Source organism: Pholcus phalangioides, unplaced genomic scaffold, assembly GCF_987345545.1.
Source record: "Pholcus phalangioides strain wild (caught in Gottingen) unplaced genomic scaffold, Ppha-v1.0 ptg000011l_1, whole genome shotgun sequence".
Lineage (NCBI taxonomy): Eukaryota > Metazoa > Arthropoda > Arachnida > Araneae > Pholcidae > Pholcus > Pholcus phalangioides.
The window spans coordinates 35,544,005-35,570,893 of NW_028301604.1; the positions used below are offsets into that span (position 1 = coordinate 35,544,005).

Below are 26,889 nucleotides of genomic sequence, written 5' to 3' on the forward strand. Positions count from 1 at the left end.
GTTTTGTGAAGTATTCCATTTTGTTCTATAAGAGATGAGATCTATGCATGTGTGACTTTCCTTTGTTTCTCATGCTATTTTTTTGTGTAGTAGTTCAAATCCATTTATGCCCATTATGCCTAAATATTGTGATTACGATTCTATATGACGCCGAACTCCTTATAATTCTACGGAGCAGATGGTGTCTCGGGTTTAAGGAGTCAATTAAATCAAGTTTAAAGGGGGGGGGGGGAGGTTTAAGAAAGATGAGGGGTCAAAAAAATTGATCTTATTCAAAATTTCTAAATTCAATTTCAAATAATTAAAATTAACTTAAAAAGTTTCTAAATTAAATTTTAAGTAATATTGAGTCAATGAAATCTCAATCTTTTGCTTCATTTCATTAATCAAATAATTTATTTTATTTTGAATAAATTTTTTATACAATTACATTGATGCCGGGCTATTTTATCACGTGCAAGCTGTTTTTAATGTGTTTTTAAATTTTATTTAGCATAGGATAACATACACAGCATAGGATATTATATACCGTAAAACATATGGGAAAAAAATTGAAATAAATCAATGGCTAAACAGTATTTTTAACGATATTCTACTAGAGCACTGTTTTTCACCATGTTATCACTGGGAAGACAGATAGGGTCTTTGTGACCCTGCACGCTCTTTCTGCTCTCATATCTCAAGGAAGAATGAACCAAAAGGTTTAAAATTTCTTGACATCTGAATTATCATGTTCTTACCGTACACCAAAGCTTTTTCATTATCTTTTTTAGCAACGAAGGTAAGAACGGATACATCTAGAAAGATGGAAGGGTGTCACACTGACCACCCCCCCTCCCTATATATTTTACAATACATTTGCCATATAATATTATCAACGTTGTCACAATTGATTTTTTAAGGTTGAAATTCTTCTGATAGTCTTTTTGTGCATCTTATACGGTATAATCCCCATTTGTGAACTTTTTTTTTACTCTCATTCTTATCCACAGATGTCTGTTAGCAGGTGTCTCAGCTTTTGTTTGCAAGTATTTTTGTCATTCTGTCCAATAAATTATTTGTTTTGCAAAGCAGAAATATCCACGTGTTTACTATTGCTGTAGAAATGGCAAAAAGATACAGATTCGCCTAAGATAAAACTTTTCAGAAGATTGTGTGTGAATAAGCAGTAGTGCTGATGATGAGAGTTCAGAGAAGAGAAAGAATGAAAACTACCCAATGCAAAACTTTTGTGAAGCAACAGTATTGATGATGGAGGTGCGAATCAGAATGAAATGATACCTCCAAAACTCAGGGTTCACACATCCTTACAAACTCCTTAAAAAGTCCTAACTTTTCATTTCCCTCTGAGAAAGGGCCCTTATAACTCCTTATTTTTTGCAGCCACTCCTGAAAAAGCCCTTATTGTTTTTCTCTGAAGGGATGATCTTACTTAGAATAGGCATTCCCCATGGTGATGAATAGCATTGCCTAGAAAAATGAGGAAGCTTCCCCGAACATAAAGAGGGAGAAAAGGGACAAAACCCTTCTTTGTGTATAATAGGAAACGTGAAAGCAGGAGATGGGATTGGAACATCCAATGGGTGTGCATACCTGCCAACCGTTATGATTTTAGCAAATTAATATGATTATACGCTTTTGCTTTTAAAAATACGGGTTTTTACAGAATCGCTAATATTGATGTTCTCTTGCCTATGTCGCAAACTGGTCAGCGTTAAAAATCGATGGTCCATTGAACGACATAACTCCGTGGAACCGGTAGCCGAAAATTCCCCTACGCCCAGCGGTGAGAAAAAGTTGCACACCGCTGGGAGTCTTTTTTACTGGTGCAGTGAAACGCTGTCCCGAATCGCCTATATTATGCAGTATACTAAATCCTCTAGCACTCGTTTGATGGATCAATATTTTTCCGAAATTTGCATGCCATCCTAACCCCAGTGCCGTCTTAAGGCATGGGCCCACCCGGGCACCTCAAGAGAAAAGGGGGGCCTCACAAAAATGGGATCTGGTTGAGATTTTCGAAAATTTGCCTGGTAGTGCCTCAGAAAAATCGTTTGGCCCGGGGGCCCATGATGCTCTTAAGACGGCCCTGCCTAACCCTTTATGCTTTCATGAATTATACAGCATTTTATGTTTTTTAATCCGGGCTGAATTTTCTAAACGAACTTGTGCCAAAAATTGAGTTCATAATTCACGTATTTTTGATAGATTTACAATGATAGACAATTATTTTCCAATATTTGAGTATCGTCAATTTTTTCATGTCTGAAATTTAAAAAATTACTTTTTGGATTTTCGGATATTTTCGACAAAAAATAATATTGCTCTTGATATAGTTCTATCAATATTGATCATTCAGGTGACTAGAATGTCCAATTTTGAGCCGATTGTTGATTTTCAACCCTTTAGTATCAATCTAATTTTGGAATTAGAATTTTTATGTTTCCACGTGATCGGGGGACTGTGCCTCAGTGAGTGAAATCATATTTCATTTAAGATCAAACATTACGGTAGAACAAACGATAGACACAAGCAAACAATTTTTTCGTTTTTTCGCGCCGAAACGGTTCTCTTGCTACATGGTGCGCCAAGGTGCCAAATCCCTGCGCATTCGCACCAATTCTTGTTTGTGGTTCGCGGAGGTGCCACTAATGCACCATAGTGTGTCAAATACCCGAAATTTAGGAAAAAAATAATGAAAATTTTGTTCACACACAGGACATGTTCTTTCCGAGACAAGGAAAAAGGTACTGAGGAGGAATTTTTTCACTTCCCACCATCTACCACAATCGTGTTATCTCATGACCTTGAAAAGTAGCTCTACTACCGTGAAGTACAAAGTCTGGTACTGTTATTGGCATAACCCGCAGGCTATCAAAGACCCTGAACGAATATGCAGAATTTTCCGATTTAGGAGAAAGTTTTTTCTCCTGCAGGTTATATACTCAAAACAACGATAATTTTGTGGCTATCAACCTGCGTTCAAGACAGCATATGTATGGCGTAAATTTGCTTTATTTCCCACAAGATTGCACACGTGCTTTATTGTCTTTTATGAGCCGATTCTGTAAGCGAATCATGAGCTGAACGATAACTCTGAACTGTTTTATTATGGAATAATATTTACAACCCATTCCCGGCATGTTGTCATTTCCTTGAAGTGTTGCCACCTTCGTACAACATAATACTGCTTATTTTCTGGTGTTGCCAGATACATAACAATTCTCCCACACTAAATTAAGAGATGATTAATGATACACACACAATCAAAAGTTATACACAAGAATCAACATTTGGTAATGAACAGTCACAAGTTCAATCTTTGAACTGGTTTTCTGGAGCATGTTGAGCATTTTTCAGTTGAGTAGTCTGAGCTGGAGGAAAAATAGTTCTTGTTCATCGAGGAGTTGCATTTGAAGTTTGCTCTGTTTCAGTAGAAGCATCTACCATAGATGAAGTCTTGTGCTGGCAAATTGCAGGAATCTCTCGTTGACTTACATGATCACTAAAAGTGACCGATTTCTTCCAAGGGAAGTGTCTCATAGGAGTTGGAGAAGACTGTCGATTGACTTCACACCGTTGAAGCTGTTCAATCAAAATGTCTCGTGATAATGTATCCATCATCTAGTTCAACTAGGTAATGAACACGACCCAATCATTGAACAACAGTTCCATATTTCCATAGGCTTGAATGAGTGTAATTCCTTGACTGTACTCTATCTCCTCCTTTGAAAAATTTGTCGAAGACTGGCTGTGTTGAATTGTTCTTGTATGACTCAGGAGTTTTAGGTTTGAGAAGATCTAGTTTTGTTCTCTCCCAACTATAATTCTGCTGGTGTCTTTCCACATGAAAGAGGTGTAGCTCTGTACCGAAACGGTAGTTTACATAATTTTTCGTGAAGTGTTCCTTGTTCGAATTCCATGCATTTCAGATTGTCTTCAGGGTTTGTCAATAACGTTCTGTCTGTCCATTTGTTGAGGGATGGCCAGGAGCTATCTTTTGTTGTAGAATACCATTTCATTTGCAGAAGTCCATGAATTCTTGTGATTTGAAAATTGAAGCATTGTCACTAATGGGAATTTCTGGCAGTCCATGTCGACTGAATATTTCTCACAGGAAATGAATTGTAATAGCAGAATCTGGAGCTTTCTTCATGTAGTAGATTTCTGGCCATTTAGACTTTGCATCTATGACAAGTAAGAAAAAATGTCCCATGAAGGGTCCCGCATAGTCCATGTGAACACGTTGCCAATTTCTTGTTGGACTTTCCCAATTGTGCACTGGAATTTTCTGGGGGGGTTTTCTTGACGTCACAACAGTTCTTGCAACTTTTCACTAGACTTTCTATGTCAGAGTCAATATTTTTCCAATAGCAGTAATTTCGAGCAAGTGGTTTCATCTTCACAATTCCGCAATGAGTTGAGTGTAGTTCTTGAAGGATGGTTGGTTGAAGTGCCTTAGGTATTTTACTACACGCTGTCCATGAAATAAAATTCCTTCCTGTAATGTTATTTCTGGGTCATATAAAGTTCCTTACACTGCATTTTTCTTTAGTTCACAAAGATCATCATCCAATTCTGTTTCTTTTCAGATTTCTTCAGAAGTAATTGTGTCTGTGGATATGTGTCTGATCACTGATGCTTGCAGGATATATCCATCTTCAACAGTGTTGACTTGTACATCTGTCAATGTTAAGGGACTTCTCGACAAATAGTCTACGTTTGCATGTTCAGATGATTTTCGATGTTTGATGTCAGTCGAAGTTTGAAAGGAAATGTGCATACTGCAACATTCTTGCAGCTCTGACAATGCTGGAAGTTTTTTCTCTGGATGCAAGAGAGTCATCATTGGTTTATTGTCCACTACCAATGTGAATTTTCGACCGAAGATGTAATCATAGAACTTTCTGCATGCCCAATATACAGCTGTAGTTTCTCGATCGAGCTGGCTGTAATTTTTCTCTGCAACTGTTAGTGATCTTGAAGAGAATGCAATTGGACATTCACTTCCATCAGGCATAATATGCAATAATATTCCGGATAGACCATGTGGACTAGCATCAGTAGCTAAAGTCACTGGAAGTTCTGGAGTAAATGGTATGAGGACTTGGTCACTAGCAATTTCAGACTTGATTTTTATCCATGCTGCTTCACAATCAGCTGTCCAGTTGAACAGAATACTTTTCCTGAGAAGATTGTTTAGTGGGTGAAGTAACCTTCATGCACTCTTGATGAATTTCAAGTAATACATAACTATATAAGCATAAAAATTGTCTCAGCTGGAGATTTGTTCTGTCTTTTAGAAGTTATGACATGTCCAAGGTATTCCACACTTTTTTCAAAAAATTTACATTTGTTGATATTCACATGCAAATTATATACTCATGTCCATAAATTAAGGATAATGCCAGCTCCGGCAAATAAAGGTTCAGAAACAAAACAAACGTTACTTATTCATAAAGCCCATTTATTAAACAAAAGATAAAGAACAAAAACGATGGTGTATGTATGATACCATTCATAAAAACTACGATTTTTGCTCCCTGGAGCAATTGTAAAAAATATCTCCTTTACAAAAACTTACTATTACATGGTTGGTATGATGGTTAATACATTTTATGTCTCCCATGCGATGAAATACAGTCCGTACAACGCCTAGGCATGCTGAGTATCAAATTATCGATCTGATCTTCAGGAAGATCACTCCACTTAGCAAGCAATGCTCTCCGAAGTTCCAGTACACATGTAGGAGGTGGTTGACGGGCTGCAACTCCTCGGCCAAGCATGTCTCACACATGCTCTATCGGATTCAAGTCAGGTGAGAATGCTGGCCATTCCATACGGGTTATATCCTCAGATTCAAGGCATTCGTTTACGATGTTTGCTCGGTGAGGACGGGCGTTGTCATCCATAAACACAAATTCTGCGCCCATGGCACCCCTAAACAAATGTACATGTTGTTCCAGAATGATGTCCCGATAAATTCATGGTTCCGGTTTGAACATGCAGATCTGCTCTGGAACCCAGTATAATTCCACCCAAACGAGCAATGCTGCACCACCGTAACGGTGTCGTTCAATGATGTTGTCTTGGTGGTAACGGGCACCTGGCGTTCTCCATATGAAAGTCTGACGTGAATCAGACTGCAAGCTAAACCTGGACTCGTCGGAAAACATCACACAAGCCCACTGTGAAGATGTCCACATTGCATGTTCTCTACTCCAGGCTAATCGCTGCCGACAGTGAGTTGCCGTGAGCGGAACACATCTGACAGGCCTGCGAGCATATAGACCAATATCTCTCAAAAGTCTGTACACGGTTTGCCTTGAAACTGTGGTACCCGTGGCAGCAGATAGTGGATGCTGTGCTCCGTCTGCTTCTTTTGGCAGTTACTGCCAAATACCGCTCTTCATTTGGCGTTGTAACTTGGGGGCGACCTGTACTGTAACGTCTACTGACATTTCCGTTATCTTGGAATTGTTGCCAAAGCCTAGAGATGACACTTTGGGCAATTCCAAGTTCCTCGGATACTTCCATCTGAGTACGCCCACATTCCAGGCGGCCGATAATTCTACCACGTAAAAAATCATCCACATGCATCCTCTGTGTCATAACTATTCGCTTATGGCACTGGGCGCCTTACAGAACTCTTGTGAACAATTTTACTTCTTTGCCACCATTCCTTATATACTCCCCCCCCCTTACACTCTCGTCATTGTGACGTACTATCGGCATCATCTGGTGGCTTCCTGAAATTTGCATATCATTCTTGCAGATGTGTGTGATAATTCTACAGGTGAAATTTTTACTTTAGATTTCGATTTCCGTGTGATTCTGAATTATCCTTAATTTATGGACATGAGTGTATTTTTGTAATTTATCTAGAACATTCAGCAAGTGTGTTGTACATTCCTCATAAGTCTTGCCTTGGATAATTAAATCATCAAAATATGCAGTTACTCCATCTAAATCTTGAACAAACTGATCCATGAAAGAATGAAATTCATTTGGTGCCGTTTTAATACAAAAAACAATCTTTTTGTCAAATTGGTACCTCAATGTGTAGAGATCATTTGAACTTTTACACTGTCTTCATCGACTGCTAAATCCAAATATGATCCATCACGTAGTTTGTATGTGGAATATGTCTTCAATCTTGGGTATTGGGTGTCTGGCATCATGAAGTTGGTTGTTTACAGTCACCTTGTAATCAGCACAAAGTCTTATAGAACCATCAGCTTTTGGCACGATGGCAAGTGGAGTTCCCCATTCTGAATAATCCACTTTTTCTATGATCCCTTGATCACACAAGTTATCCAGTTCTTTTTCAACTTTTTCACACAAAGCATATGGTACTGGATGTGGTTTAACAAACACTGGTTTTGCATCTTTCTGCAATTTCAGGGAGCATGTATTATCTGGAATCTTGCCCACTGTTTGTTCAAAACGTCAGAGTATTCATTGACAATACTAGGCACAGATCTTTTTACAGCACACACAGGTATATTCTTGACACTTGTGGAATCATGAATGTCATTTATGTTGATATCCAATTTGCGCATCCAATTTCGACCAAGGATAGGTTTTGTCTTCAAATTGACAAGGTATAATTCTTCTTCACTGGATTTAGCATTGTAGCATACAGTGACTTTGACATATCTGATGGATTTGAAAATTTCACCTGTATAACTTTGGAAAAATATATTTTGAGGATAGGCCAACAGGTTGGGGTGCCCGATGGGGAAGTTAACAGGTTTCATTTCGGGGCCCTGGATGGATCTCATTGTTTTTGTAGGTTTAGCAGTAAAACTTTGCTATAAATCCATGTATTGGGCCCATAAAAAAAATCTGCATATTGGCTTCCCGCGCATTGGTTGGGGCCCTTGGACTTTAGTCGTTGGTAAAATGAATATGAATTTAAATTTTTTGTATTCCTCATAGGGTGGGGGGGAGGGGGTACAACAGGGCTCCAGGCTGGGGATCCTCGGGGGGGGGGGAAGTTGACTCATTTTGGGAGAGTGCTTGATGAATATCATATTGGTTTTCTTTTTGTTGCTTTAAGATTGCAAAATTCCTCAGTAAGCTGGTGCTTTCACATGCCATTTTTCATTATCACTCTGACAAAGTGGGACAAAATAAGCAAGACATGATGTGACGAGGAAAAAGGGTGTTTCCCCCCCCCACCCCCCAGTATAGCTATGGTCATAAACTTTTCTCTGATATTTAATTTTTTTGTATACAAATTTTTTTGACTCGTTCACAAATGCAGATGTGAAGCTGTCATGACTTGTAGAAGAGAAACTGGATGAGTTTTCTTTAAAATACATTTTTTGTGGCTTTTCTTGAAAAGAAAACCAAAAAAAAAAAAAAACCAATGTATATGAAAGGATTTGAATGAAAAATGCTTTTAGTTATTTTGTAGCATATGATCATATTTCCATAAATAGTTTACAGTGATTTATCTCTTATTTGGTTAACATCTGTTAACTCTCTCACAGAAGTGGCCACCGCTGAAGCAAGATAATAACAAAATTTATTGCAAATTCAGTACATGACTTCCGATTTCTTTAAATCATTTTAATACTACTACCGCAACTCTCACTCTCTTCTTTTTCACTACACTTCTCAATACCTAATCCTGATCATCATGCTTTGTTACTGTTCGAATTTGTGTTCTCAAACAGTTGCTTGTTACTCATGCATACACAGTCACGGCATATCTCTCCCTTTTCAGTAGCTGAAATTCCTACCCATCATACTTTTAATTCTGAAAGTTGAAATCTTGGAACCATTGAAATACACTCATGTCCATAAAGTAAGGATAATTCAGAATCACGGAAATTGAAATCTAAAGTAAAAATTTCACCTGTAGAATTATCACACACATCTGCAAGAATGATATGGAAATTTCAGGAAGCCACCAGATGATGCCGATAGTACGTCACAGTCATGAGAGTGTAAGAGGGGGTATATAAGGAATGTAGGCAAAGAAGTAAAATTGTTCACAAGAGTTCTGTAAGGCGCTCAGTGCCGTAAGCGAATAGTTATGACACAGAGGACGCATGTGGATGATTTTTTACGTGGTAGAATTATCGGCTGCCTGGAATGTGGGCGTACTCAGATGGAAATATCCGAGGAACTTGGAATTGCCGAAAGTGTCATCTCTAGCCTTTGGCAATGATTCCAAGATAACGGAAATGTCAGTAGACATTACAGTACAGGTCGCCCCCGAGTTACAACGCCGAATGAAGACCGGTATTTTCCAGTAACTGCCAAGAGAAGCAGACGGAGCACAGCATCCGACCTGTCTTGTCAGCTATCTGCAGCCACGGGTACCACAGTTTCAAGGCAAACCGTGTATAGACGTTTGGGAGATATTGGTCTATATGCTCGCAGGCCTGTCAGATGTGTTCCGCTCACGGCAACTCACTGTCGGCAGCGATTAGCCTGGAGTAGAGAACATGCAATGTGGACAGTGGGCTTGTGTGATGTTTTCCGACGAGTCCAGGTTTAGCTTGCAGTCTGATTCATGCTGGACTTTCATATGGAGAATGCCCGGTACCCATTACCACCAAGACAACATCATTAAACGACACCGTTACAGTGGTGCAGCATTGCTCGTTTGGGGTGGAATTATACTGGGTTCCAGAACAGATCTGCACGTTCAAACCGGAACCATGAAAGCCCAAATTTATCGGGACATCATTCTGGAACAACATGTACATTTGTTTAGGGGTGCCATGGGCGCAGAATTTGTGTTTATGAATGACAACGCCCGTCCTCACCGAGCAAACATCATAAACGAATGCCTTGAATCTGAGGATATAACCCGTATGGAATGGCCAGCATTCTCACCTGACTTGAATTCGATAGAGCGTGTATGGGACATGCTTGGCCGAGGAGTTGCAGCCCGTCAACCACCTCCTACATGTGTACCGGAACTTCGGAGAGCATTGCTTGCTGAGTGGAGTGATCTTCCCCAAGATCAGATCGATAATTTGATACTCAGCATGCCTAGGCGTTGTACGGACAGTATTTCATCGCATGGGAGACATAAAATGTATTAACCATCATACCAACCATGTACTAGTAAGTTTTTGTAAAGGAGATATTTTTTACAATTGGTCCAGGGAGCAAAAATCGTAGTTTTTATGAATGGTATCATACATACACCATCGTTTTTGTTCTTTATCTTTTGTTTAATAAATGGGCTTTATGAATAAGTAACGTTTGTTTTGTTTCTGAACCTTTATTTGCCTGAGCTGGCATTATCCTTAAGTTATGGACATGAGTGTAGAAATTAAAAAAAAAGACATTTAAATGAAAATCAAACCGCATGCAGGCTTTTGTTTTTAGTCTAGTGGTGCAATTTTTTTCGGGGGGGGGGGCGGTGGCAGTCCCCATGACTCCTTAAAAACTCCTTACTTTTCATTTGAAAAATTTTGTATGAACCCTGAAACTGTATCAGTTGATGCAAAATGAAATGCCCCTAGAAACAGTCAAAGCAAACAACGTTGGAGCCACTAATGAAAACCTAGAATTACACCTAAACGTCAACTGATTTTCATAAATAACAGCTATCTTAATATTATCCTGTTTCTTGGTAGCAAAAAAACAACTACAGATGAAAGTGTAAGAAATAGCGTGGGACTTTCCTCGTCAATATGATGTCAAGGATTCCAAAATATGTTACGAGAAAATCATTGCTTACAGATACTGATTCGTTATCACTGGAACTATGTGAATTGTTTTTCAAATCTAAATCAAAAACTTGGTTAAACCCTTCAGAAAGATCATTGTCAGGTGCTTCCAACCACGAAAAAAATATAGCACACACATTTGTTGATCATATTCACAACCTAGGAGCGATGCAACACTGAAATCCTATTCGGAGTATAGAAAATGCAGATACCAATAGTCTTGAGTTTCCTCTACACTGATGCTCATCAACAGAGGTCGTTTGAACACACAACAGAATCCTTTAAAATTGAATAACCATAAAACATATTAACAGGTCAATGGCTTTACCCACTAATTCTTTGTGGTATGAGTCTATTCTGTTATAAAAATATTATACCATGCTGTAAAATATTAAAATTTTCAAAAATTGCCAGGAAAAGCAATAGGGTTACACAGACCCCTGCCCGTCTTTGCAGGTATAGTCCCCCTGCAACATTTAATTTGCATTTCCCGGTTAATTATTAAGTTAAATCCAATATTGATCATTGAGTAGATGACAACAATGAAAAGAACACATTATTGTTAAAAATTAAATATTTATTCTATTAAAAAATTAAATTTTAGTTTAACATTTACTCACTTGGTTATCACAGTTAATTTTTCTCTCTCAATGCATTATAATGTAACAATAATTTAGAACACTCTCACCACTTGTCCTGATGACCAGAAACAAGTTTTCACTCTCAACGTTCATAAGACAGTCTGAAGTGTCTCAGTCAATAGTTGGTCCTTCACATGCCAAGCTTGCAAAGAAACTCTGGAGCCAGGTTCATGTGGATGTGCCCGTTGACGCTATCGGCCAGCCATTGGGTAGGAGACAGTTTGAGGCGGACGTCGGGAGAAGCCCATAGGCAGCAGGTCTGGCTACCAATCAATCCACGCAGTCGACGGGACCAAGATGATGTTTTATTATCACGTGAGAACAGGCAATGAGATGCTAGAGGTGCTGAAGCACACCTTTTCCACAATTTAGCACATGACTATAATTGAGAGATCAACTGCAGCTCGCCTCAGCAAGAGGAAACTTCTTTATGACGGTAACTGTTTTGAAGGAGCTGGAATCAGTGATGCATCTCACTATTCACCAAGTATTTATATGAGAGCATTCCCACCATGCATCATGACATTAACCAATCACAAGGTCGAAGGCACGGCACTGAACTCTGTATCAATTTACATATCTTCAAGAGAGAGAAATAATATTGCACAAAATATATCGCAGAATCTGGCAACACAAATACAGGAACTTGGAGATCTGGCCAGGATCCACAACTTTAGGCTTATTTGCCGCTGTGGTGGTCGAGTGGTTATAGTGCCGGACTCGTGATGTGAGGATCCGGGTTCGAACCCCACAGTGGTGGTCGGCTGAAGTTGGTTTTCTGTGGTTCCCAACTTCAAGGCGCAAATGCGAGCCGATCTCCCCGTTAAAAAGTCTCGCCACAGAGAGCAACAGGCCCACAACGTTACAAATATTCAATCATTACACTTCATTCACAATTTGAAGTATAGATGGCAGCACTGAAATATCATACACAACAGTCCTACAACGGTAAATCATTCAACCATAACACTTCACGCATAGTTAGAAAAACTGGGGGCAGATGACAGCACTACACATAACAAGCATTACACAGAAAACAAACTTTACGTCAGGTTGCACTACACGTACACGCACATTCCCGCATGTACCGGTTCGTTGGGGGGTTTCGCGGGGGGGGGGGGGTGCATGTGTGGTGTAGCAGTGGTAGGTAGGGCCTCCAAAAAATGGCTCGGGGATCCATGATGTTCTTAAGTCAGCCACCTCGTTGGGCAATTTGCCTGTTGTGGCGTTGTATTTGTATTTGTATTTGTATTGCAAATTGTATAAGCTCATGACATTATTGACCGTAAGATGGTCCTAGGACCCAGGGGCGTAGCCAGAAATTTCGTTCGGGGGGGGGGACCAAAGTGACAGAACAATGGATTTGGCCATCTTTTTCCCTTTTTTCGGTCATTTTCTCACATTTCGGGGGGGGGGAACCAGACCCCCAAGTCCCCCCCCCCCCCCCCTGGCTACGCCCTTGCTAGGACCCACAGATGGCGTGAAGGTAAAATTATTGCACATTTGTATATATAACACTTTGCAGAACAACTATATTATATTGCACAAATATATAACATGTTGCAAAACTCTAATATTTCACATTGCACAAATAATTCATTTCTCACACAATAATTCAGAGTTTGATGATGACTCCATCGCAAAGCGACCACCAGCGATCCACAGGACTTCTCATTGTAATACCAGCACTATCGGGTCCCCTCACGTTACACTGAAGGAAGGTTACCTTTTAACACTAGACCCATCTTTCCAGTGTTAAAAGGTACAAGACCCATTACCCTGGTTAATTTAAAGCCTGGATTACATGCCAATGTTTATGCTTGTGCATATTTTAGCATTTTTCAGTATTACTGCATATAAATGCATAAATTTAAAGAATATGCTGTTGTGTTGCCAAACTATCAATAAATATATTTACTAAACTTGCTAAAAATTTGTCATGACCCGCTCTCGCAAATTTTCATGTTCAAAAGTTATTCACCCAGTTTCCTAGAATATGCAATCACTAATTCTGTGTTGTGTGTGCCCGGTACAATACAATCCCCTATTGTCCATTTTTCTACAGTTATTTTCCTCTTCCTCTTCATGCCTGTGTGTCCATAGCCTTAGGGCCTCCCCATATAGTCCAGCGACTGATAAGAGACTCAGTATCCAGAAGGCAAACGTGTATATTTCTATGGAGCTCCTCCCACGCGGATATTTGCGTATTGGTGACGAAATATCCAATGCGACAGTCACTTGGCGACTGGCATGCTAGTCCATGCCAACATTTGTTGTGCAACCATATGACATTCCTTTATATTTTTGTGGAGGTACGTTGTTCAATAGGGTGACTGTGCGTTGGGTTTAATGTATTTTTAAAAGAAATGCTCCCCTCCAATGGAGGCCCCATAATTTCACCTCGATTGCAATGTTTGTATATAAATATGTCATGTGCACATGAGTGTTTGCAAGGATATATGAAAATTCCATTCCCCTTTTCCCACAAATAACAGGTGGTAGCGATGGTCTGCCCTCTTTGTTTTGGACCTTTGAGTCCAGGAGAAGGCATCTGGTCATGTCAAGCAGGGTGCGATCCCATTCTGCTCTGGAGTTCTAGGGGTCAAATTCATCACTGGTATATTCTCTTCCATTGTCGCTTCATAAAGTGCTGATTTTAACTCCATGGAAATTCTCAACAGTCCTTTTGAACTTGATGAATTTCTTGAGGACTTTACATTTGGATTTCATAGGCTACAGCATATCTTGAGTAGTCGTCAACAAAGGCGACAATATACCTTGACCCTCCTTTAGATGTAGGCATGATAGGTCCTGTGACATCACTATGAATGAGCTGAAGTGGCCTTGCACGTTGGGTCCCTACATTAGGGAAAGGAATTTTTCTCATCTTTCCAAGGACACACGTAGAGCAAATACTTCCATCTCCCATTGCTTTGCACAACTATTGACAGTATCATCTTTTTTCATGAGCTGCTTTGCTGCATTTAAATGAAAATGTCCCAAACGTCGGTGGATAAGCTTCTCATACTTTAAGATATGCGCTTTGTAAGTCCTCGCTTGTTCAACCTTATAAAGTCTCCCACTTCTATATGCAGTAAGGATTACTCTGTTTTTTTCGTTAGGATCCTTGAGGATGGACTTGCCTCCTTGAAATGAAACAGCCATTCCCATCTTCTCGATTCTTCCCACTGAAAGGAAGGTTACTGCAGAGTTCTGGTACATACAGAACGTCAACCAGATAGAATGTTTCTCTACCACAGAATTTAACAGGCTGCAAAATTACATAACCTTTTCCAACCACTTCCATTTTCTCGGAATTAGCTATTTCCACTTCAGACTTCACTGTTGTCAAGTTGAGAAACTTATATTTTTGTGAACACATGTGCTGCATTGCACTACTGTCTAGATACGAATCACGTTATCAGCGTTGGCCGTCAGTACTCGATTCGCGTTCTGCAAATCTATCTTCCCAAGTATGCACTTACACATTCGTTAGGCTTCATTGAAACATTAAAGAACTCTCTAAGAAGCTGAAGCATGTGTAGCTCAGGGATGCCCAAGTGTCTCTTGCTCTCGCACAGTCTGTGATACCATCTAAAAAATCATCTTCGACCACTAAAAACAGGAACGTTAGGGCCCTTTCATTTGTTTTCCTCTCGTACTCCCTTAGTTCTGATTCATATCTGGGTTCTGTAGCATCCCAGCAGCCTTTCTGTACCAGTGCAATGCGGGTCTGTATACTCCACATGTTGTAAATTGTCCACATTGAGCTTTGGAATCTTCAATTCCTCTATCTCTATTAGGCTTAGTTGCACTCGTGTATAATTTCCTAGTATCCTTTGTGAAACTAGATTTCGGTTATCTATGTACTTCCACTTACGGATGAAACGTTATCCAGGAGCTTTTGTACTGATAACGTGTTGTGAAACAACGGGGTGGGTAGACTGGGTACATTGATTATAAGTGAAAGGCATACTTCACACAAGGAAATGCACGTCCTTAGTTTTATTTCAGGAGTCATTCTTCTAAACATGCTGCCAAGAGGTCAACTACAATTCTCTTCATGCTTTTTGGCATAACCAGCCATTATAAAAGCTTCACTTTTATATCGTAACACAAAAGTCCCAAACAGAAACTAAAGAGGAAGGTTGACTGCACAGCGGGCCTCCTCTCACTAGAGCATACTCCACTACCTCAACCAAGCAAGTTATCAAAGCAGTGCTGCCCTTCAGCTTATGGTTTGAGTATGAGGCTAAAGTGGGGAACCTACTTTGATTGAGATCATCAGTGCAAGCAGAAGAATCAGTACTTTGCCTAGGAAACTATCAAACGAAAGTGGAAGGATGGACAACACATCCAGCTTTGAACCCCCAACAAGGGCAAATTGTACTTGGAAAGATCCGCCAACTGTCAAGCCGCTGGATGTATACAGATGGGTCAAAGACCCAGCATGGACGGGCGTGGTAGCCCGGTAGATAAGGTACTCGCCTAAAGTACCAAAGGATGTTTAGAGGAGTCGCGAGTTCGATACGCGGTTCGTCCTTGTCAGAAAACTTTCCTGACACAGGGGTACAACAAAACACGGCGCCTTGACCGCAGCAAAAAAAATTGCTACCGCAGGGAGTCCCCCATCGAGGGGTTACCGCACCAACCTCTCGATGAGTATAAAAAACATGCCTGCCGTTCGGAATCTGCAATAAATTGTAGGTCCCGGTCTAATTACCCCTCGTGTGCAGAAAATGATCGTGGTTCGACAAAAATGATCAAAATGATCAACCCAGCATGGAACAGCAGCTGCATATGTTATCACAAAAGACAAAGTGGTACTCCAAGAGTGGTCCAATAAACTCCACGATGAAAACAGTGTTTTCCAGGCTGAAACATTTACACTCTTGGAGGCTGCTGAAAACATTATAAATACAGCTATCTTCACAGACAGCGTATCGATGCTTCAAGCAATAAGTGACCCTATAACTTCACACACGGAAGCTAGAGAAGTCAGACAGATCCTCCGCAATAACTTGCACATCCGAATCTTTTGGATCAAAGCACATGTGGGTGAGTGGGGGAACAAACTAGCAGACACTCTCGCCAAAAAAAACTTCTGATAGCAACACCACAACTGACATACCACTTCCAATTTCGGCAGCCAAGAACAAGCTTCGAAAGCAAATGCTGCAGCATTGGAAAACAGAAAGAGACTGAGGAGACAGGCCTGGAAGAAAGATATACAATATCCTTCCTGTAGTGGAAAAGAGAGACCAGGGGTGGCCAAAAGAACTAGTAATGTTTCTTCACAGAACATGGATCATGTCCCGCTTATGCTGATGTGGTGCACTTTTCAACAGAATGCCTACTGACGGAGTCCTTGAGTGCCTAGCAGCAAATAACTCAAAAGGCTGGTGCGATTCGGTGACTATCAAGACTGGGTCATGTGCGTCAAAGATTACGAAACTGTAAGCAGAAGACACCTTGACTTAGAGGGTGAAGAAGACAGCGTGGAAGAGATTCTCCCCAAGAGATCAGGAAAAATCAGGCTCACACTTCAGAACAACAGACAACAACATTAGCAAATGGACAATAATCACAGTGTGTTAGTTACGAAGTCCTCTATCATCTGTAGTCCCACAGTGGTATTCCTTACACTGTGTTGCAGAATCTATGAAAGAAACACCATGAAAATGATTGTTATGTTTTGATTAGGTTGATTATTCTATGACATGTTTTGAGGTATGACAGAACTATAAATTTTATAATTCATGTACAGTGCTGCATATAAACGCTGAGGAATGTTACTGTCTTTCGACGCATCATGTTTAGTACATATTCTAAAGTCCTTCTCTTGGTATCACTTATGTATGTATATGATCTTTGTATAAAAAATGTAACAGCAGCTAGTGACACACAATCTATTACAGTGTTTGAAGAACCTCTTTAAATAGGTGAACATCTTCCTTCAGTTTTGTTACATATGGCGTTAATCAAATATAACTGCACTTTGTTTTTCTGCATCACATGAGTATTATACGGAATTATCTTGTACATATATTTTCAATATTGCATACTATATTCTTATTACTTTTTTTTTTAGGATTGACCGTTGTTGTTGCATTGCAATAAGTATATGTACGTAAATATGTGCAATATATACAATAAAGTTCCCCAACATGATCCTACTCCCCATAAGAGTAATGGCTAAATTTGGCGAGTTTTGCTGGTAGAGCCAGAACTATATGTACGGTATGAAAGAAAGAAAAGGAAAGTCAAGAGCCACTTCAAATTGTGAGCAAGGTGTAATGATTGAACATTTTTACTGTTGTAAGCTTGTTGCTCTCTGTGGTGAGACTTTTTAATGAGGAGATCAGCTCGCATTTGCACTTCGAACCTGGAAACCTCAGAAAACCAACTTCAGCCGACCACCACTGTGGCGCAGATGGGGTTTGATTCCAGGTCTTCGCAATGCGAGTCCATCACTATGACCATCGCCCACCACAGGGGCAATGACTTGTATACACAGGACATTTCCATAATTTCCCGTATTTAAGTTTTTTTTTTCTAGTACAAAAAAAAGTATTAGATGTACAAAAAAAAGTAAAACTGCTTGTCGGTACTTGCAGATTACGAATTCCGATAACTAAGTAATAATAACTGCAGAAACATAGATATAAAAAATACAAAAAATGAGAAACATTTGAGTGGTCAAGGTGATGTTACCTGTACTGAGCACTACAATAAAATCATATGCAGTTGATGTCTATATAAATAATTTTTTAAATCAATGTATTCATCAAAATTCAGAGGCAACTATAAATCATATGGCTATTGAAGTAAAATAAATTTGCATTAGTTAAGCATAAGTTATGTGAGCATACGTGAATAAAAAAGAAATACTTATGAAATGTAAAACAGTATGCCAAGTCAGGGGGGGGGGGGAAACTGAATCATATATTAAAGGAGGGGAAAATAGATTTTAAAAAAATATATGGGAAAAATATTGGAGAGAGAATGGAAATACGATCAGACAACAACCACATCCGCTACTAGGAACATGTGTTACATAAAATGGGAAAATGGTGAATATAAAAACCATGATTGCCAGACTCGCCGAGTAAGAAATATTTAATTTCTAAATCTGCAATAAAATTTGTATCTGAAAGAAAATTATTTGAAGTGGCTAAATATATTGGATTAATTGCCTTTTGAATGCACACTATGAAGTGTAGTTGAAAAATCATGAGGTAATGGATTATAAATTTTAAGTAGTAAATATAGAAGAGATGTTTGTGAAATTTATTTCCTTTTTATGTGAAGGAATTTTATAGATTTCATTGGGTCCTCTCAGACATTAAATTTTTCGCAGAGCATAACAGAACTGGAACTGGGGGGGGGGCAACAAATGTCCCTGGCGGAAAAATTTAGGAGTGGAACTATTAGGTGGAAACAAAGAACACTGTTACGAAATTATCAAATTTTAAAGTGGTTGGGTTATAAAATCATGTTTGCCCGGCTGGCAAAATAACACAAAAATCCTAGCAAAATACACAGAAACGGCCCTGAGGTTGGTTTTAGAAGCTTGGTCACCTGGGGGAAAGTGAGCATTTTGATGCCCCCTTGTGATGTTGAAGGAGAGGTTTTATAATTAAATTTGCGCCCCTCAGTCCAGCGCCGGGGCACGAGACCTGCCTGCTCTTCCCCCCCCCCCCAGTTGCAGCCCTGTTTGCACGTTTATGAAATGGAAATTTGTCTAAAACAGAATATTATTTCAGTCTCTTGATGTTCCGTTACGTACAGGTTTCACTGTATATGGAACGTAGAAAATAATTATTAACGAGATCTTGTGTGTGATGAGCCATAGAAAGGAAATATCTAATTGTTTTTTGTTACATGTGCACTATGGGTTTTTCATTTAAAATTTGAATCAACATGAATTTGAAGATATTTCCACGAAGATACTAAATAACCTAGGGCAGTTACAACTTTGATGAGTACGTTTTTTTCCCTCTCTTCTTTTTGCTGTGTGATTTATGCTGAACTATTTAAATCTCTGACACAATGATACCCTTTATAACAATAACCACCTATAGAATGATATCACTCTCTGGTGTTCCCCCCCCCCCCCCCCACATGAATACATCTTACAAAGCAGGATGCTACTAGTTTGAATGCTATTTGTGTTGTTGATTGTAATACAGCCGATTGAAACTATCTTTCTGTGAACAATTTCCATTCCATGACGTATTTGCATCAAAAACTTGCAACCATGTCCTGACACAGCCTAAACTAATTTCACTCCTGTGTGTTTGATCAGTTCAAATTAAATTTCTATTTCTACCTGAATTTCAGATGTGGAATCTTCTTGGTAAATCTAGTTTTTTAATATGTTATAGGGTTTGAAAAGGCATGCTGTAACTATGTTCGAAGTTGGAAAACTTTCCGATGAGTCTTTGGACAGTTTTCTAATGGAGCTTCTTAAGGTAAAAAATACAGTCATTCTCACTAGTATTCAACTTGTTGTAAGTATTATCTGAAATCATAAATGATAATAACGTACACACAACATTCTAATTGCGAGGAACATTTATCTAAAAAATTAGGGTTCGCCAATTTAAATCATAATATTAAAATCACGATTTAAATAACTTGATTTTTTTTAAATCTTTGATTTTAATCGAAAAATTTAAATTTTTTTCTTTGCATATCTTCAATGATATTGAAGTAAAAGATATTGGGGTAAATATAGACTTGAACTTTATCCCTAGATACAGTGCAGAAAAAAAAGCCGCTCCATTTTTAGATTTTGTGCATGAAAAAAATTTCAGAAAAATATGGACAGTTTAACTTAACATTTAGCTTAACTGCACCAAGTATTTTCAGTGTATTACAATGTGGCACTAGGGTTCTCCTGTTTAAAAACAGCAGAATTTTTTTTGTATAAAAGACTTGAATTCTATGCTGATTCTATTGATTCTATTGTTGATTCAAAATAATAGATGTATCAACATAAATATCATTGGGCTTTCAACTTATTTTGTATTAAAATTTTAAGCTTGCTCATTTTTTTACCAAAACCAATGAAATCTGTGAAAGAATAAAAATCTGTAAACTGTATTAAACAATATCATGCAAGTTGGAAACACATCTATTTTAATTGTGTTAGAAACAATCTTGTCAATAGAATGCTTTATTTAATTGATGATGAATGACCCTTTTGTTGTGCATCGAGTGAATTGAGATGTCTGCACCATATGTGTGATACTGAGTTGCCACCACTCATTGACTTTAATGGGTAAAGGGACTCATGAATAAAAACACTTTTCTCTATAAAAAAAACAATGTTAATACATGAAGTTAATTTGGGCTCAATGGCCTTTCATGTTACATAAACACAAATTTCTTGTGTTCGTATTTTTTGCTTTTAGTTTGTTTGTAGTTTAATGCTTTAATGCTGTAATTAAATTTGAGCGATTTGGAGAAAAAAGCAGTTGGGTGACATGAAAATATGCATTCTTAATGATTAACAAGATTTGTTTTAGTTAATAAGCAGTCAGTTAATTTAAATAAAGGAAATCTGATTTAAATGAAGTTAAATTGATTTAAGTAAATTAAAAAAAATATTTTTTTTTTCATACCCTGTAAAAACTTTCACTTTCTTCTATTTTAACCAAATATTGTATAGATTAGAAAGGTTTCAAAAAATAGCCGCAGATATTTCTAAACGAAATTTTGTAATCACTCATATACAAATACTGTGAAACCCATCTCTTTTGCAGTAACTCACAGTTTAAGATAATTCATCTATAAAAAAGGGATGACTAGGAAAAGAGATTAAGACTGTGAAAAACGTTATTTGTAGTTAACAGTATTCACAACTGTCTGTAGCTTAATCGCACAACCGGAATAACACCAAACTTGGTTTTTGGGGGGGGGGGGGGTAGTGATAACATGGGAAGGATTCCTTGAAAAAAAAATTAAAATGCCAATTGTAGAAAATGTAGCGCTGCACTGTGTAAAGGGGAGCTACAAAGAACAGCCATATGAATAACATTAACAAAGATGGAATTGAAGACACACATGCTTTATTCATCACATTCACTTTCTAGCAAGGATATCCACTACCTTAATTCTTTATATACGACATTGTGAAAAGTAGAATAAGAAGAAAATTATAATAAAATAAAAGTATAAATGTAATGATAATAATAATTAGTTATGAAGTTATTGGTAGTTCAGTTTATTTTCTAATAAGACAAAAGAAACTGTTTTTGAAAAAGTTCAAAACAAATTATCTAACCTGGTACTTTAAAGTACCATCAGGATATAAAGGGTTAAATGTGATTGCCATTCTTGTAGACCATACTTTGCATAACATTCTCTTTGGTCGAATGAAACATGTCGCAAGAAATGCCTGTTCATCAATCAAATGGCAATGTTCCCTTCAAGCTGCACACATAAAATTATCTATCTCAGTATTGGTGTATATAGTGTTATTTCACAGTCACAAACTGTTTTCCTAGGTATCTGTTAAAAACATTAATTAAATTATGACATGAATTTTCTCATGCTAAAGAGAACCCAGCATCCTTAAGTTGATGCTGATGCTACACGAGCGTAATTAGCTCCAGACAGGAAGAATTCTTGCAACACACAAGCAATTTTGAGCAGTGGCCACATGACCAGGGTTTTTTGAGCTGGATCCAGTTTCAACTAGATCTTAGATATATATAATTATGGTAACCTCCTTAAAGATAAGTGTGGATATGTGTAGGCTACCATCATAGGCGTAAAGTTATTGAAAATGTTGGGGGGGGGGGGCTCAGGTCCTATACAACAAAACCTCATTTCTACGACGTGCCGTATAAACAAGGTTTCAATCATGCCACTGAAACAGCAGGTCAAAGCGCCGTATAAATGAAAAAATCGTACAACTGAAACCTTATTGAAAATGACCCATTTCCCCACTCTCCTCTTCCGTAAAAATATCCCTAGGGAAATCTCAAAATCAAAAATTAAAAACTATTATAATTTAAAATCATATTTCATAAAATTAAAATCAAGAAAAAAATTTTATTACAAAAAAATTACTCAAAACACATTGTTAAGATTGACATAAGATTACTGTTTCTTAAATGTCAAACACTCTTATGATGTTTTTGATCAGTTTTGAACATGTTTCGATAAAGATTTAAAATAAAAAATGCGTTATTTAAAAGCTTAAACAAAAAAAATCTTGTGTTTTGTTGTTCGGTTTTTATATCCAAGCAAAAAGTCAATAAAGCATTGAGCTCAGCTCTTTTGAAAAAAATCAGTTTTTTCAGAAAGAACAACGTTAAATGCGGGTAAAATGGTTTTCCACATTTAACGCTGTTCTTTCCAAAGTTTCCTCCATTTTTCGAATATCTCTGTAAATATTGCCCTTAGAAAACATGGAATTTGTTTTTGGCATTAGGAGAGACAGGGAAATGACTTTCTAATTGGAAGTTATAGGACAGGGGAATAGTATAAAAATTTAGATTTTTTATTTTGTGACACACTGTATTTTAACTCTCAAAACTGGTACAGGGTAATTTTTGAACGCCTTTCAAGCATTTTTTGAATTAGAATCCTTCCTCTACGATGGACAGTTGATGAGATAAAAGACATATTAGCTCTTACAGAACACCCTGTATATAGATGATACTGAAATCTGATGTTACTTAAAATAACTTCAAATTCTTTCGAAAATACTACAGTAAATAGAAATGAAACACCTTTTGGGTGAGACAATATACTAGAGGGAAACAACGTAACTATAACCAAAATGAGAAGCAAACAACAGCTAGACACGTTTCGGAATTGTATGAAGTTCCTTCTTCAGTAGAAAAGAAAAATACTCCTTAGGGACTGTTCAAGTATTACGTCATCATCGATGGGGGGGGGGGGGTTCGGATTTGCTGAGGGAGGAGGGGGGGGGGTTTCGATTTTGCTTACGCCATCAACCACCCTTTATGAAAATATGAAATATTTTTAACAGCATCTTACTCGGTGCGCCAAAAACGAGAAAAACCTTTTGATAATTAGTGGGCACTTGAAGTGACATCCCCCCAATTGATAAGTGCCCTACATAGCCACTTTAGTGATCTCTACATTTTTTGCGGATCCAAGTGATCTGGAAATGTGTCCAGGCCACTTAAGTGATCTGGAACTGTGCCACGCATCACTCAAGTGATCCTTAATTATATGCCTCGGATCGCCTAAATAATCTGAGAATGTGCTGCTGGTAACATGAGTGATGTAGAACCGCACTGGGGGCCACTTAAGTGCTCTAAAACTATGTCACATGTCACTCTGAATGTGTCACGGAATGTGTCAAGGAATCTCTAAATGTGTCACGGATCGCTTAAGTGCTCTGGAACTGTGTCACGGATCGCTTAAGTGCTCTGGAACTGTGTCACGGATCGCTTAAGTGCTCTGGAACTGTGTCCCAGGTCATTTAAGTGATAAGTCATTTAAGTGTTGATGTGTGTGATCATTATTCACATCTGAAAATGTGTCATGGGCCTCTTAAATGTTCTGGAATTGTACCACGTGACACTTAAGCGATCTGTAGATGTGCCGCTTACTTCATTTTTTTTACAAAGTTAGGTTTGAGGAGGGCAGGCCGCATCAGATAACCCTCCGGGGCCATATTTGGTCCGCTGGCCAAGGGCCTTTATGCAATTTATCATTGTATGGCTTAGAGGGTGGGTCGCAATGAATTTATTAAAGATAAATTTTTTCGGTCACATAGCCTTCAAATAACATTGAAATTAACAGAAATTGATTATAATAACATATAAAGGTATTTTCTTCCAAAATTTCAATTAAAAAAAAAAAAATTTTTGCATTCAAATAATAACGTTTTGATCGTGGGACGGGGCACGAGCCCCCCATGCCCCCTCCCCCGTTACGTCTCTGATCCCATCAATATGTGTTAGGATTCAGAGGCTCGCCAGAATAGTTTGGTAGACATTTTTACTTATAAAAGAACCACTTCAAAGCAGTGCCGCAACTGGGGGGAGCAGACGGGTCTCGTGCCCCAGGCGCTGGACCAGAGGAGGGCACAAATTTTATTCTCAAACCACTCCTTCGACATTACAAGGGGGCGCCAAAATGTACACTTGTCCCGGGTGACTAAGCATTGCAACGTATGTCTTTATCTGCCAATGAACCAAACAGTTTCAAACAACTATTTATTTCTATTATTACAAATTAAAGCACACATTAGTCAAGACATCAAATCAATGGAAATCCCTTCACTAGTAGGAAGATTGCAAAGTATACTTATGGTGAAGAGACTAGGGCGGAAGTGACACTCGGCTATGCTTGACCACAGATGTCAGTAGTCACACATAGAACTCGGCGACGAACCCAAGGCGTCGTCGAGGCGGCGGAATCGGATCACAGATGTCGACAGAACCACACTTGGTCTTCGCCGGTCAAGCTGTAGAAATCAGATGACGGAGGTTGTGACAAACCCAGGGCGTTGACGAGACAATATTAGATCACGAACACTGGTAGAACCACACAGGGAATTCGATGACCAAGTGGTGGAATCCAGTTAAAGGATATCTCGACGAACCCAGGACGTTGACGAAGAGATGTCATTAGATCGCGGACATCGGCAGTGCTACACGTGGATTTCGGCGTTCAAGCGGTGGAGTCCGATGACAGACGTCGCACAGTGGTGCGTTTTGCAAAAAACGTGGTCAAAACTATTTACTCACCTTGAAATTTGTTTCATATTCTTGAAAACTGTTTGGAACAATAAATATTATGCTTTTTTAACGGCAGGGCACAGATTATATGATTAAAGGGATTTTAAGGATATGAAATGGATAAAATATGATATGTTTGTATAGGCAAGCCTCAGCTATGGCATGTTGAAGAAAAGTTTCTGGGGTCAGCGGAGTAGCAGATATTAGCAGCTAATTTCACCTTTTTCATAAACTGAACATGTTAAAGTATGTTGGGAAATGAATTTCAGGAGGTCGCATCAGGTCACTTGTTTCTACCGCCACTCACAAAAATGAACTTTTTTGAAAAATGACTTGGCATTAAGAATAATTTATTTTTTAATAAAAATATCAAAAACAAAATTCAAAATGTATTTCTAAATTGCTAACACACTTGAAAGAAAAGAAATAATGCCTAAAATTCCCTGGAGAGCTACAAAATTTCTGAACGAGAGTGGCTTTGTAACAGGTTTAGATTGATGTCCGGTATACTGCTACTTGAATCACCACATTGGAGCTCCTTCTGGGCGAAAACTAAGGGGTGATGAACGAAAAAAAACGTATGTCGAGAAGCCGGGGGTTATTCACTCTTCATCTGTGAAAAAATCGGGGTCAAACGAAAAAACTTTTTTTTGGGGTTTTGGCCACGATTTTCGCAAAACGCGCCACTGTGCGTCGTGACGAACAGGTAGCATCAGACTGCAGATCATATGAGGAAACAGTATCAGACCACTGCTATTGACTATGCCAGCCAACACCAGATCGCAGTCTGCAAGATCTATGAAGGTATTACGATCGTGAACAGACTCTAGACATTCCTGAACGACATTCTTGGAGAGCAACTGACGGGAACATTGGACCAGCCGAGCTGTTCGGATGATTTGCGAATAAAGCGCTACATCAGACTGAAGACCGATTTGAAGCATGGACGTGATTATACATAGCTCTCAAATCACTAAGCATGCAAATGAGGAGTAACGCACATGCTCCCCATCGACATCGGCGTTCCAAGCGGCAAGTTCGGAAACTAGTTTGTTTTCTTCCTAAAAAAATTTGTGACGCGTCTGCACCGAAAACGTCCATGAGTAACAAAAGTTTATTTAGTCGACAGAAAATAATTATAAACATAAAGTATATGATAGACATAACACAAACTCAATAATAAAACATAACACATGGACTACTATTACATAAGGGGTAAGCGAGCGCCAACAAGGCCATGTTACAGCATCTAGTTGCGACCCTCTACTTCAAAGAATAAATAAGCATACAAATCAATATCTCCAGCTTGTCGCGACGCCCCTGACCAGGGCCAGAACTGGGGGGAGGACAGGGGGGGCAACTGCCCCGGGTGACGAATTTCAGGTGGAAACAAAGAACACCATTTAAACATTATCAAATTTTAAAATGGACAAAAATCCTAGTTGCAACCTTGCCCCTGACAAAATAGCTATGCCCAGGAGCCACAGGCAGGGCCGTCTTAAGAGCATCCTGGGCCAAGTGATTTTTCTGAGGCCCTACGAGGTTAATTCTCAAAAACTTCAACCAGATCTGGTTTTTATGAGGCCCCTTCTTCGCTTGAGGCCCCCGGGCCGTGCCCGGGTGGACCCATGCCTTAAGACGGCACTGGCCACGGTGCACACTTTGAGAAATGCTGCCGTAACTCATAGTTGTTGTTCCACTCGTTTTCATCTCAACAGAACATAGTTTGGGGGGGGGGGATAAAACAAAAATTGATGGAAGAAATTCACGTAAAAAAATTCAAGCACTTAAAGCACTTGAAAATGATTATAATGT

General features: G+C 38.8%; 1 protein-coding gene across 12 annotated transcripts in view; it reads left to right on the plus strand.

Moving 5' to 3' along the window:
- LOC149080384 (protein FAM91A1) overlaps window positions 1-26,889 on the plus strand; it is a 609,292-nt gene that overhangs the window by 355,925 nt on the left and 226,478 nt on the right. For 10 of the 12 annotated variants that reach the window (XR_016193568.1, XM_089239516.1, XM_089239511.1 and 7 more), the window contains one exon: window positions 19,729-19,815. The exons of the other annotated variants lie outside the window; for them this stretch is intronic. Coding sequence is in view for 9 of the 10 variants with exons in the window: in XM_089239516.1 (XP_089095642.1) it covers window positions 19,729-19,815 (87 nt within the window). In the remaining variant the exon portion in view is untranslated. The remainder of the gene's footprint in view (window positions 1-19,728; window positions 19,816-26,889) is intronic. 12 annotated transcript variants of the gene reach the window in all.